The following is a 14,876-nucleotide window of genomic DNA, read 5'->3' as shown; positions in this document are numbered from 1 at the left end:
TTTAGAGCTCAGGTGAGATAGGAGGTCAGTGGGTGAAAACCAGTCCCATTTAACAAATAAAACAACAATGAATTAGCCATTGTTATTAATGGACCATACATTGTTTCTGCTCTTCAATAAGGCACTTGGCGGTAAATAGCAACTTCGCTGCAGGAGCTCAGTAGTGTGGCCAGATGCAGCCCAACACAGGTTTAGGTTTTGGTCTCTGTACAGGCACAATACCAAATCTGGCAACCTCACAGTGACATGTTCATGTATGAATTAGGCAACAACAAGAAGATACATGTTAATTAGTGAGCTTTTGACGTGTATATTTGCTTCTGACAGAGCCCTTTGCTTCCAACGTTTATGCTAAGCTAGGCTGCAAAGTGGTAGGAGCTATTTTGAGCACCCCTGTTTCTGGAGGTTAAAGTCCCATTCATTTTTTCCCCTAGACAATGTTACGTAACCCACATTTGGAACACTTTTGCAGTTTGTATCGACATTAAATACTCCCGTCTGAATCATCAGTGCAAAAGATCTACAACTGCATTACAACACATGTGGCTGTTTAATAAAAGTAGAAGCCATTGTAATGCATTATGTAAAGCACTATGAGCTGCTGTTATGTATGTGCTATACAAATAAACTTGCTTTGTGTACATAACTACTTTGAAGGAGGTTAACTTCGACTCCCAAGGTGCATTTCAGCCAGAAATATTTCAATCAAAATTCTGCTTTTTGCACGGCTAACGGTAAGTGGGAAAGTTGTTGGGAAAACAGAAAACACAATCTGCAGCTTAAATCAATTTCCTTTTGAATTCTGGGTCAATTTTGAATGAATTCAGTAACCATGGCGGTGCATTATGTTCACAAATTCAACAGTGAAGGATTGGCTTCTTCTCCATAGCAACGGCCGCCGCAGCTCATGGGTAAATTTAGACCCTGCAACAATTCCAAAATGACCGACAAAACATGATTACCCAGAGACAAGTCAAAATAATTCAAACTGGTGGTTCATAACATAAATCTATCTGAGATTGTTAAATTATTGTTTCTGTGTTAAGTAACATTGAGGATAATGTTGTTCATGGGCAAAACAGTGGCTCCTCCACAACTCTATAGTTCGAAATATCAAATAAGAGTATTCCCAAATATTCCACTAAACAAGTTTTACTGATGTTCAATGAATGTTCAGTTTCGTGTCGATGTGACAACAACCAAGTTAGATTTTTCTCTGCTCTGTGTTAGCATGGCTGTAGAGCATGCCAGCTGCTGTACATGCTGTCTTTATTCCTTTCACTGTCTCTCTCCTTCCTGCTGGCATGCCCGTCTCTCAATTTCTCCCTCCATCAATTCAAAGACCTGCCTGTACTGGAGAACAGAGAGAAGAACAGAGAAGGGAAGAGATTGAGCGATGAGGCAGGCACTGGATATACCTCGACAAACTTAGAGAAAAATTATATTCTGTCTTTCTCTCTCTGTCTCACCTCTTTTCTCTCACTTTCATCTTATTAACTTCATGTAACCCTCTGTCCGACACACTGTTTTACACCTAAACCAATTTTCTCTCTCCACCTGCCTCGCCCTCCTGTTTCATTGTTCTGACTTTCAATCTTGCTTTCTTCTCCGACTCAACCCTCTTCCCGTATTGATTTTGTTTCTTTTGTTGCTTTCCAATGGAACACAAACCTGTCACCTTGACCCATTGCTCTGCATGTTGCTACACACACTGGCTGACACACAAACCAAATTCCATTACACTGTATATGACCACCATATCCATCTGTACTGCCCTCTCTGCCCTCCAGCCGTGTGTCTGGTGCTCGGCTGTATGATCTTTCCAAATGGCTGGGATGCCGAGGTGATCCGGGACATGTGCGGAGAGGACACAGGGAAGTACACCCTGGGCAACTGCTCGGTGCGTTGGGCCTACATCCTGGCTATCATCGGCATTCTGGACGCCCTGATCCTCTCCTTCCTGGCCTTCGTGCTCGGCAACCGGCAGAGCGACTTCCTGCAGGAGGAGCTGAAGGCTGACAACAAAGGTGAGAGGTAGAAATTATTAAAATATTATAGGAGTCATAAAGATATGTGATCCAATTACAGGGACAGAAAGGAAGAAAGAAAAGCCAAAATAATGTGTCTATCACGCAGTCCCATCAACTGTGAAGGTTAACTAATCAGAACAGAGCAACAATAATCACTGAAATTCAAATAATTTATTCATCATTTAAGACATCTATCAAGCTATTATTATTATTTAAAATGTGGGGATTTACTGCATTTTTTCCATTCAGTGGCACTGTCCTGTAACTTCAGTGGCTTTGGGTTTTTGCACCTTTGCTCTGACAAAATAAGCAATAATTATGAAAATGTTTGATATTTTTGACATTGTTTTATTTGTATAGCGCACAGTATAGTTGTTACAACTGTAAACGAGTTTCTGAACATGAGGAATGGAATCCAAATGTAGACTTGAAGGTAGAGCGAGAGCAGTTCAGATGATGTATGGTGGTTAAACCAAATCAAAATAAGCTGGCAAAATCCAAAATCCAATAAATCAGGAAAAAAGTCCAAAAACTGAGGAAGTAGTCCATACAAGGAAACACACAGGCAGAAAGCTACACATATGAACAATGACAAACTAGTAATGAAACAGAGAAAAGTAAGGAAGCAAAGAAGTGAAGTAAAAACAAGATGGAGGAGGAGGAGAATTGTAAAATAAAACAGGAAATAACTAAACTAAATCCAAAACAATGACAATTATAACACAATATTTGTATGGCACAATAGATTAATTGATAATGAAAATCACCTGTAATAAATATGTAGGATGTATGCATGGAGCATGTCAGTAAATATTTTATCCTAACAATAGGACACTCTACAAACATCACACCTAATTGGTTATGATTAGGAAAAGATCATGGTTTGGGGTCAAATCAGAGGGCCACATCACTTCAGTTACATACATAAGTTAAGTCATGTTACATGCATAGTAAAATTCGTAACACAAAAAAGCTAAACAATAATAAGTCAGCATTGACTTTTGGTTTCACACGGAACACGAACAGTAGTGTCCTGCATTTAGTTGAGCCATCCATGTACCCCAACTCCTCCTTTACCAAACAGACATTGTGGCTCTTTATTCTACGTCAGGTCATATTTTTTTCTCAGTGACGTTCGTGCAAAAAAAAACCATCTCAACACAATATAAATCAGTAGAAATGGCATGAAATGACAAAAAGCAGATGTGATGTTCAGTTAGTTGCAATCTTCAACTTCACCGCTAGATGCCACCAAATCGTACACACTGGTCCTTTAAGGGGTTTTAATATATATATTTACAAAGCTAAGTTGTTTCTGTCAGCTACTTTTTGACCAATGCAAATCCTCCAAAACAAATCCTAGCAGACTGAGAGTGGAGTTCATCAGGCCTCAGTATCTCTGTCACCTGATTCTTTCACCACATTTCTATCTGTTATCTTCTCAAAAGTCTGATTTAGCTAAAAGCATCTTTATACCCCAATAATATACATACTATTTTAGGGGCTATGTTAGCTAGTGTACCAGCATCCATTTTTAAGGGTCATTTAGCCCAACCAAGAGCAGAACTCACACTCACAGAGGAAGCTCAGAGCGACAACCAGCCTCAGCTTCATCAGCTCATCCAGCTCATCTGGGTTAGTATCCTTACTATCTTTAAAAAAAATGAAAGCAATCAACCAAATTCAGCCCATTGTAGAAACAACATGAAATAAGTTTTAAAGTCTCTGATTAAACTAAATCATTGATGCCTTAAAAAATGTGCATCCGCAATTGAGGACACATGTTAATTAATTGGTTTGCATGCATGATTAATTTGCTCATCTAGGGCGTGACCTGAATAAATAAGCATGTTGTGCATTTTAACTGATAAGAAAAGGGATTTTATGTAAGCACACAACAGCGTTTCACAAACTTCACTGAGGGCGTAGACATTTAGCAACTTTGTTTTGGTAATGATGGTGAATTAATATGTCCTCACTAGTTCTGACTAAGCTAAAAAAAATAAAAATACAGCCTTCAAACTTATTGTAATTACAGTTCTTCAGCTGTGTTTGATGCATTTATAGCGTGTATATTACAGTAAATGTTGGTCTCTGTGTATGACAAGTGCTGGGACGAGAGATATTGCAGCATCATCAGAGGAGCTACCTTAAGAGAAATAAAGAATAAACTCCCCCAATTCCTTTGAGTGTGTGGAGGAAGTTTCCATGGTAACATGTCAGATTCCAGAAGGATGAGGCAGTGGTTCCCTCTCACTGCATATGTCTCTCTCTGTTTATGTCTGTCTATCTTTCACTGTTTGCATCTCTGTTTTTCTCAGTCTCTCTCTTTTAGTTCTTCTGTTTTCCACTTCCAAAATTTCATTATCTCTCTCTTTCTTTCTCTCTATCCTTATTCCGCTCTGTGTAAAGCATCTTTTGCATCTGTAAAGCACCTTTTGCATCTGTGAGTCTGTAAACCTGAGCAGGTGTCATTACCACACATTTGCCTGACATCATACTTGAATGTGACATTAAAATAAACTCTCCCCAAATTTCTGCACTGATGTCTTCAAAGTCATCTGTGCACAAAAAAGTTCAGTACAGGAAGCAAAATGGAGAGGTAGCACCACTGTTGGATTCAACGGGGGGCCCCATGTTTGAAAAAATGCTACAATATTAGTATCAGTATTTTATTTGGATGCCCCTATGATAGATAGGGGAGACCGGGGCTTGTTGTCACACTTTTTACACTCTTATATATTTCTTGGAATCAATACATCATATTAAAAAAAAAAATGTGTACCAAATTAAAGAGCAAACTATATAACAAGGACAAAATTATTGTTGTTGTTCTTTTTTACTTGAAAGTGAACATTGAAGTCAGGCACAGAAAAAGTTTGTCATTGAGCTTTAAAAAGCCATTGAACAAACGTTAACATAAAATAATATGCAACATGCACTGGATTAAAGTCCTTAGGAACTGCTGGCACATAGGCAATGGCTCTCAGACTCAAATGCGTTTTACCTTTCTTAAGCTCAAAATTCCAGATTGAATTGAATTACAGAAAAAGAAAGCATTGGTTCATTATCAAACTTAAACCAGTCCTGAAATGTGGACATAGTTCCAACAACAACTGGAAGATCCATTCATAAAAACTCAAACAAAACCTGACAAACAAATGTCCTCACCAGTCAGACTCATCATCCGCATCGCAGTTCTGACATACGTAGACTGATCTGCCAGAGGTGCATTCTTCATGGGCCCATCCTTTGCATAATATTGTACTATATTATATATTATATTATTGTAATATTGCATAATATTATTATAATAGTGCATAATATAATAATGCACTATAATAATAGTGTTAAAAAATTGCAAGTCAATATATGCAATGCATTTTCATCACAATATGCGTGTGACAACTAACCCCAGAATGACTGAGACATGTTGCCCCAAACTACAATGTTTGCTAACACTAGCTCTAGATTAAAGTTTGCTTAAAACACAACAATGACTGAGGTATGACAGGATGCCTTAATCTCTCCTCTAACAAGTCCACATGTATCACTGTTAGGATTTTTATCTGAACGAAGCTTATTGGGAAATATATAAAGTTGATATTTTTACTTTGGGTTGTGCAAAATGGTTACTTGGTGCTCATCTCAGCTCACAATGTGCTATCCTCTTCTGAGACAGGACATGACACCTGACCATGTAAAGGAAGAAAACTAGTATTCCACTTTTTAGTTGCGCCCCTTGGTGGAGAAGATAATTGCAATGTGACAACTTACCCGTGTGACAACAAGCCCCGGTCTCCCCTAATATATGATAAAGTGGCCTCAAGGGTGCTTTTCTAGTGAAGAAAACGTGATGATAAGAGCATCACAACTTCCTCCACGCTTGTGCCCTTTTTTCTTTCTTTCACCCTTGTCCCTCAAACAGCGCGGGCAGCACAAATACAGACCAAGTCAATAGAACAACATGAACGGAGTTGAGCAGAAGTGACTTACATCGAGGCAGCATGAATGTAAAGACACATCTGCTCGCTCAACTTGAAAATGTTTCAGCTTGAGTAATAAAATGAGTTTCATCCACAGATGGTTCATGGTGGTGACAAAGGTTCATCCAGAGAGCGCTGGGTTTACTGTGACAGAGAGGTCAAAGGTCACTGTGACCTCAAACTGACCTTGACAAACAGGTTTTGGGTCATAACTCTAGAATTAATGCTGTAATTGTAACAACATTTCACACAGATGTTTAATGGAACACAACAATTAGGGAATTGTTTTTACCCAAAAGGTCAAAGTTCAACGACACTGTGCCATCATAATTTCCACACTTTTCACGTCACTCAACACCATAACTCAGGCCATTGTGTCCTCAAAATAGGTTTTTAGCCATAATTAAAAATGGATTGGCCAATTTCAGATTTCACACACTACTGAGATGACACAATGAAATAACAAATACACAACAACACAACCAATAGCATAGGATGGGCTTTCATCTTTCCCTAATCATCCATTCTGCTTTTCACTTCTGCCTCATTCTTAATGTCGAGCATCACATCTAAAAATGGCAGGAGAAAACAAAAACACCACATTTTGTATAGCTATACTTTGCTATATATAGCTATTATAATCCTTCATTAATCATAATATGTACCATCAATAGAGCGATACCTTCCATTTAGCCAAAAAATACACTTTATACCTTTTATATAATTCCATCAAAATCCGCACCACATGAGTCTGGACGGACATGGATGTAAACTGCAACTTCTAGTTCTAGTTCTCTTTCTACAACTGCTGTCTTCACTCTCTACCATCATCAGAAACTTGCTGGAGTAGCTACTTAGCCTATACGTACGTAACCTATTAATGCAGAACTACAGATCCAGCTTAAAGTAGAGGCAGTGGCAGAAAATAAGAGCTGGAGTAATTGTTTATCCGACCTGTCACCCACATGTTTTCACTGTGTGCTGTTTCAACAAACAGTGTTCTCAGGGGAACATGCCTGTTTGCTGTTTGCGGCTAAAATCAAAGACTGCAAAACACTATAATGATCATCGGTAAACTCTGCCCTGCACACGGACACAGGTGTTTTCAGTTATTCAGCCTGATCAACTCAGGTTGAAGTTGGCTGGAGTTATGCTGTGAATTACGTGAGGTCACCAAACGTTACGTACAAATAAAAATGATTATGAAAGCTGTCCCACTTCACAGGTACAACAAAACCAACAAGCACAATGAGGGCACCCGGTTAGCTCACCTGGTAGAGCTGGCGTCCAACACAATGAGTAGAAACAGCCGTACCTGGTTGGTAGCATTTAATACACCAGAAAGTTCAGAACATGAAGACCTGGAGGCATGCATGCCACACACACACACACACACACACACACACACACACACACACACACACACACACACACACACACTATGTCAATGAATACCAGTGTACATTCATGTTGCCAGTGTAATACAGTAAAAATATTACTAATGACTAATTTTGTTTGTCTGAATGGTCAAATGCAGTAAAATCACTTTCATTTATTTAGAAAGGATTTTGGTGGAGCTTTAAATCCCAAAGGAGAGGATTAAAGAGGGACCACTGATACTGCTGCACTCTATATAGTGTATTGTGTATGTTGTGTATTTATTTAAAGGAAATGGAAAAATATTAATCTCTCTCTTTCTGTCTCTTCTACAGATTTCGTTGTGTCAAGGGTAAGTTCACACTGTTGTTGATGTGGTGAGTGATGAGTGTGTGGTGTCATGGTTGTGAATGGTCTGTATAGTGTGGTAATGCACAGCAGTGTGTGTGTGTGTGTGTGTGTGTGTGTGTGTGTGTCCAATGAGTATTGCTTACACAGTAAACACTTCTGAAACTATCGGGCAGGTATGAGGGGGCTAAAAACATAAACAGGATAATGATACACATGTTGGTATGTAAGATTAAAACATGTTAACATGTATCTGAACACTGTACCACACACATACACAGTACTGTATAATACATGTGTTACGTGCTTAACACTGACAGAAGCACTCAGAGGCCTCTGTTATGTGTGTGTGAGAAAGAAAGGCATGGGGCTCTGTGTCCCTGTGCTGAGCCTGTCAGGCAGCAGTTACTGTTCACCCACACTGTGTATTTCCCCAGGCAAAGAAGCAGGGGATTTCATATGCAGCCTGAGAGGAGGCGCTGCCTTGAGTTTCCATCGTTTTTATATGGGTTTTGAATATGCAAATTTAAGAAAATATAAATGGTGATATGAGAATTTAAGAAACTTGTTTACATTTGACTGAGAACCAATTCGGCCTTTAAGTTGGCTGTAAAGAGAGCATGGAGACGACATTTTTTATTTAAAGGTGATGTAGTTGTTGCTTCCACTTCTTCTTCCACTTCGTCTTGTGTATTTCCTGCAATGTAAATGCAGCATCGACGTGTTATCGTATTGTTTCAAAAGACTAGGAGACGAAAACATTGCATGAAGGAGACAAATGAAATTATGAATACAACAAATGTCATCTTCGAGGACACTTCGATATACAGCAAGAGGGGCCAGGGATCAAACCACCAACCTTCTAATTAGTGGATGACTCGCTCTACCTCCTGAGCCACAGTTGCGATAAGAATCTTCTACAGAGGCCACCGTGTTGAACAGCCATGTTTCTACGGTAGCCAAGAACTGAAAAACCAAATCGATACATTAGAACCAGTTATCAACCAAACTACCTTGTTTTCTACTCAAGTAATCCTGCATGTAGCTGCCAATTTAAAACATCACAGTGATCCCTTCCTGTTCAGAGAGTGCAGTTTGCCCTCAGCCAACGCTACCTGGTGTCAGGTCAGATATTTTGCACTCCTCCTCATGAGACAAATGATGTTTGGTCACATTTAAGGCCCCAGTAAAGTAATGTATTCCATTCAAGGGTCGTGGGCAGGCTAAAGGGATGTGCTTACAGAGGCAGAGGGGTAGAAGAAGAGAAGGAATCAGTGAGCAAACAAAAGGTGGTATATGTCACAGGAAACATCCCCAGGCACGACTCTTTCCCAAAGGAGCGAGGCACACTGAGAGTGGAAAGGAGACGTCAAGTCGAGGAAGGCCTTTCACTGTGGAGTGTGTCTGCTGCGTACGCCAGGCCCTCCAGCTTTCTCTGTGTGTGTACGTCAGCATCAAAGGAAGACAGAACGGGGGGAAAAAACAGCCTAATTGCAAGCCAAGCTGATCTACCAAAAGAAATCCCACAAACACAAATGTGACGTGAGCAGCTGGGCTCCGCGGTGCATGAAGAATAAATTGTTCAAAGCACCAGCATGAAGAAAATCATCTCTAGCTCTTAGTATTCTACAAGAGGAAGAAATTCTTAATGTGCCTCCATGTTTTTTTCTGCCTACTCTAATGTCTTACATGTCTCAAAATGAAAAGAAATAACACTGAAAATATTATAATATCAGTTTTCGGCATCATATTGTTAATGTATTCTTTGGAAGTAGATGTAGAGCTACAAGGCATTGTGTGTGTGTCTATATCAGCCATTCTCCACCAATGGTGGGTGCCATGAAGTGGGCCTCAGAGGCACTGCCAAATCGTTAAAATGGGGGTAATTTACAAAGCTAGTTATTTGTATATAATATTTTCATGTTAGAATATCATCACGCCAATCGCAACAAAAAACTTTCCGTTTATGTTCAACAAATGTAGTACACTGAGTTATGTTATAATAATTGGTAGCATAAAGTTTTTAAGTTGACCAATAATGAACTTTTTATGTCAACACAACTCATCAAAATAATGTTAGCAACTTAAAAGATCTATCTAAATCAATGAATTATAAGTTTGATTTTGAAACCATGCATTTATTAATGTGTTGACAATAGGTCCATTGAATTTGTTGTTTAGAGTGCAGGTTTTGCTACAGTTGGCTAGCTCAGTGGTGTTCAAACTGGCGTCTGGGGACCAACAGTGGCCCTTCAGTGGATTGTAGGGGGTACCCAGCCAGCAAGAGGAATTATAGAATATTTTAGGACTTTTTTGGGGAAATTGGAACAAGGTTAGACATAGGGCGGTTTTTATTGATACATTACAATTTACAGTGATCCCAGTTGGATTGACTATGAAGACTCTCAAATTCAGGGTCCATGGTCTAATGTGCATACTGTGGGGGTCCTTGACATGAAAAAGTATGGGAACCCCTGAGCTAGCTAACACTCTCTTGGATGCAGTGCAGCATCCCAAAAAAGGGATGTGGGAGAAGACCCTGGGCCAGTTAAAGCTGCAAAGCGTGTGGTCAGGGAAATGTGACTGAATAATGAATAATCTGGATTCATAATGGCAGGCAGTGATGCTTAGGCAAAAGCACAGAATGTTGAATGAGGCGCTAAAACCATCAATATCTCTAGAGACACTTAAACACAAAGCACCCGGGATCGGTTGGGAAGCTTGAGAATTTCCTAAGGAAAAGGGACACGCTTCAGACACAACAGAAAGTCATCACAACATTGACAGCTGAATCTAAAGCCACTTTGAAAGCTATATGGTATATTTATTTTTTGTAATTACAGCATAACACATTTACAGTCCAGTTTATTTTCAGAAGTGGACCTTAAGTTACGAAAAGTTGAGATCCCCTTTAGATTGTGACAGTTTTCCTAAAATTAGATTTTTTATAAAATTACAATATATTGTCTTGCTTACAGTATCGCAATAAATCAGAATATATTGAATCATAACCCCTGTGTCATTATACATATCGTATCGCAAGATTTTTGCCACACATCTAGGGCAGCTCCCAGTGTGTGTGTTTCAACTGATATGAATGTGAAACAGCGAGTTGTTTGTAACAACAGGCTCTGTCCACTTTCTTTAGACAGACGTTTGTCAAGAGAAATAAACCACGATGATCTCTTTTTAAAAACTGCTCTTTCCTCCCTTTAGCTCCATCTTGGCTCCTCTCTACGAATGGACGGAGTAAGACCAATTCGTTTTTAATTTATATGACATGTTGACCCAGCTCTGCAGCATGTCACCCTTGCATGCACTCGGTTACCTCTTCCTCTTTGTGACAAACTGATGGCTGTCCTCTCCTCTGTCTTGTAAAGGGAAAAGCACTGTGAACCCGTTTTTACTTCTCAGTTTGCTTTTGTATTGAATTTGCTCTCAAGAAAATGAGTTTTTTGTGTTTTATACCACTGATGAATGAAGTGCTGTTTAATTTATATTTTACTGAGGATTTCTTTAACAACTAGCACTGAACAATCAACGTGTACGTTAGGCTATTCAGATCTTGACATTCACTCTTTTGATTGATACCACTCTCATATCTCTCTGTTAAGTATGAAGCTGGTGCCAGCAAGTAATTAGCTTAGCTTAGCATATGAAGCACCTGAAGCAGGGGAAACAGCTACTTTGGCTCTGTCCAAAAACCATCACCGATTGACAGGTTGTATCCGGTTTGTTTAATCTGTGCACAAGAAGAAAAAAACACATTGTGGTTCAACCCAGCGGCAACCTCCATATCAAAACCAGCAGTTCCTCCAATTGCCACTACAGGCTGGCTCCAGCAGTGAGTCAATCTCCATTAGGACACATATTAAAATGCCCAACTTTACATCACAAAAACTGTCCATTATACTTCCAATTATGACTCCAACGTTTCCCATTTATGGAAAGGTATCTAAACTTAGTGTGAAACAATGTACGCCTTTTCAAAAGAACATCCTGACAACATACCAAAAACACTTTGAAAACATGATGGTGGACCATGCATCCTTCAAAATAAAAGTTTGCTTTGATCTATTTCCATTTTCAACCATTTCACAAACTTTCACTATATCCTGACAGCAATACATGAGACAGATAATCTGTGAAAATATCTGGTTCCTCTGGCTCCTTTTGACCATGTGCTCAGAAACACAAAGGAATTCTCCTGAGGCCGGTATGTACCAGTAAAAGCCTGATTGTGGTAGTCGTTTAGACAAAGGGCACACGTCCGCCAGATAAGAAACCTCAAGTGGGGGTCACAGAATGCGGGGTCTGTTTTAAAAAGCCATAAAACGACCAAACACCGGCTGGTGATTGGTCAAGATTCATTCTGACACCAGACCTGTCATCAAGGCTATTTAAGCCAGAGAGATGATCTTCTCTCCCTCTTCTCCCTCTCTTCTCATCTTCCTTCAACTCGCTCACACCCACACTGGGTGATAAGTTCTGGACCTCAGTGCGGCCTGACCCACTGACGACGCACTACAATAGGATTATAGCACGGCACAAAGGCCTGCTTTTTCCTGCGATACCTGCACCAGCGGACATCGCACAGCAGACTGTTTGGACTTCAGAACCACAATTCTGATCAGCCTGGCTCAAAGGACCACTGGCTGACCCACGCAACTCGACCAAACTCTTTTTCATCTCCATTGGACTGTTGGTAACGTACTGGGCATAGACAGACAACTTAACAGAGTTAACGGCTAAACAAGGACATGTTTAATTATTGTTAATGTTGCTGATGTGTTTTATTCAGGTTACTGTGGTATTGTGATGTTGATTTGATTAACTGAGGTTACTGTAGTCTTTGAGACAGTGCTAAGGTGATGTTAGTTTAATGCTTCACATAGACAACGTCTTTGCATACACTAACTCCCTTAAGGCACCGTTAATCTAAAAATCATACACACACATATTTGGTCTACACGTGGAGGGGGATTCAAATCCTCCCGCTTCTTCCATCTCTCTGTCTCTCACCGGCACATGTTTCACATCCTGAAACATCTGGTCAGAGGACCTTTTATGACTACCATAAACACACACACACACACACACACACACACACACACACCTTTAGTTCTTTTAAGTTAGATTGTATATTGTGTATTTTTCCTCTGTTTGCTTTTATTATATCTGGTTAATAAATGTTTGTGTTTACATATGCTGGCCTATTTAACGTACAAGAGTGAGTGATACCAACCTCTTCTATGTAGAACTCCTAAGCTCCCACTCCAGCTATTATTAATGATTTTGGTTGTCATTATTAATTTAATTATTAATCTGACTTCTGAATTAATAGTTTAGTGTAATTTTTATGAGACTGATCAATCGATTATTGGTTATCGTTCCCTTATTTAAAGGTGGTGCCCCGAGGAACTTTAATATTAATTAAAGTCATTTTCTCTTATCTTTTGATAATTCAAATTTTTGATAACCATTAATTGATTCAACTAATACAGTATATATACAAATAGTGGTCTACTCTAACACCCTACGTCGTAGAGCCCGACACAAGGCTCTGATTGGTTGTGTTGGAGAAGCCAGAGGAACCAGATTTTTTTTTACAGATTATCTGTCTCATGTACTACTGTCAGGAGGATATACCTAGAGACAGTTTCAGTCAATATTTGACTGCATTAGAAATGTCCAAATATTCAGAGACTGCTTGTGTGTCTTGTTGTTGGATGTGTCTGTTGTGCGTACAGTGTGTTGCGGACCGATACATTGTATTATAGATATAAATGGAAAGTATAACAGCTGAGATTTGAATGTTGCAACTGACTCCTAGCATGTCAATCTTCCTCAGTGAAATTCTGCCACCAAGCTTCACTTTCACTTGTCACACTGGACTAGTAACAAATGGAATAACAGAGAATACGGTTCAGGAGGTGAACTAACCCTTTTCATACTTCTGAGCAGTTTGTAGGAGAGCGTGTAGCTGGCTGAAGCAACAACATTCTGGGGGTGTTGAGTGGCCTCGTGTTCCAGATTAATAACACAATAATTCCCCCAACTTCTCTCCCTGTCCTCACATTTACTTTTGGCAAATTTCATTCAGTTGGTCCCCGTGGAGGATGAACCATCAGAACGTGCTACAGCTATTAAGATCCTGCTCCAGAGGTCAGCCATCATCAACCCAACCCATCCCTCCACCCAGCCAATCAGGAGGTTCATCCAAAGGCCTCTGACTGGGGCTATAATGGAGGGATAGGATAGCAAATCAGATTGCTGCTTGCTTAATTGAGATGCAGAGTTAAATGGTCATGATGACCTAGTTATTGACAGGCCAATAAGTCGCTTCTTTATTTATAAGGAGTTTCTGTTAGTGTGCGGCTCTGTTCTTTGACCCTCCTGTACATAGCAGGTTATACATTTTAAACAAATAGAGAAAACAAAAGCTCTCTATGATAGCACTACTTGTGTTAAAGGGAGTCTGGAAAATGTGAGAGAAAATGTATGATGGTGTGACCTTTCAAGCCCATTGCATTAGCATGTTTCTTTATGTTTGTTTTTGGTCCCTTTCATTTTCCACATCTTGCCGGCTCGTACTGACTCATATGTCAGAGCCCTTCTGCCGCCTCTTTCCTCTCTTCCATCTGCAGCCAAATGGAGCAGAGCAGCCAACACAGGAAGGAGATTAAGTGCAGAGATGACGATCTGAAATCACAAATGATGATGAGGAGATAACATGGCGGGTGCAAGTCGAACAGCTTTTAATGGTTTCTAGAGTCAAACATTTGGATTAATCACTATTTCTGATATTAACATTGAATCAAAAGGACTGTGTAATTGGAAAGGGAATCACTTGTACAATATTGAGCACCTAGGTAGCAAATGGATTTGGTAGAGAGCAAGTGTGAACCTATTGGCCCATTGGTTTGCGGACCAGCTTTCTATAGCCTTGAGTTTGACATTATGGTGGTCACTATGATGTTTTTTTTTGCAGCAAGCAACGATGACGTACTGCAAGTTGAGCTGTTCTCATTGGCAAACAAGAGCATCATACACATTCTCGTATTCCAGATAAACAGTACACAAAAAATGTTTCTGAAAAGATTTGAGGCGAGAAATAGTCAACACAGTAACAGAA

General features: G+C 39.7%; 2 protein-coding genes across 3 annotated transcripts in view; both read left to right on the top strand.

Moving 5' to 3' along the window:
- The window catches only part of LOC127371851 (zinc finger protein 679-like), a 395,275-nt gene that overhangs the window by 368,409 nt on the left and 11,990 nt on the right, over positions 1-14,876 (top strand). The gene's annotated exons all lie outside the window — the stretch shown is intronic.
- lhfpl4a (LHFPL tetraspan subfamily member 4a) overlaps positions 1-14,876 on the top strand; it is a 47,208-nt gene that overhangs the window by 23,856 nt on the left and 8,476 nt on the right. The window contains exons 2-4 of one of the 2 annotated variants that reach the window (XM_051415051.1): positions 1,791-2,027; positions 7,729-7,745; positions 10,958-10,990. In XM_051415051.1, coding sequence (XP_051271011.1) covers positions 1,791-2,027; positions 7,729-7,745; positions 10,958-10,990 — 287 coding nt within the window. The remainder of the gene's footprint in view (positions 1-1,790; positions 2,028-7,728; positions 7,746-10,957; positions 10,991-14,876) is intronic. The other variant, XM_051415052.1, reaches the window with a different exon arrangement.

This window comes from Dicentrarchus labrax, unplaced genomic scaffold (assembly GCF_905237075.1).
Source record: "Dicentrarchus labrax unplaced genomic scaffold, dlabrax2021, whole genome shotgun sequence".
NCBI classification, from domain to species: Eukaryota; Metazoa; Chordata; class Actinopteri; family Moronidae; genus Dicentrarchus; species Dicentrarchus labrax.
The sequence above is the reverse complement of the archived record's forward strand: the minus strand, read 5'-3'. Positions and strand labels throughout refer to the sequence as shown.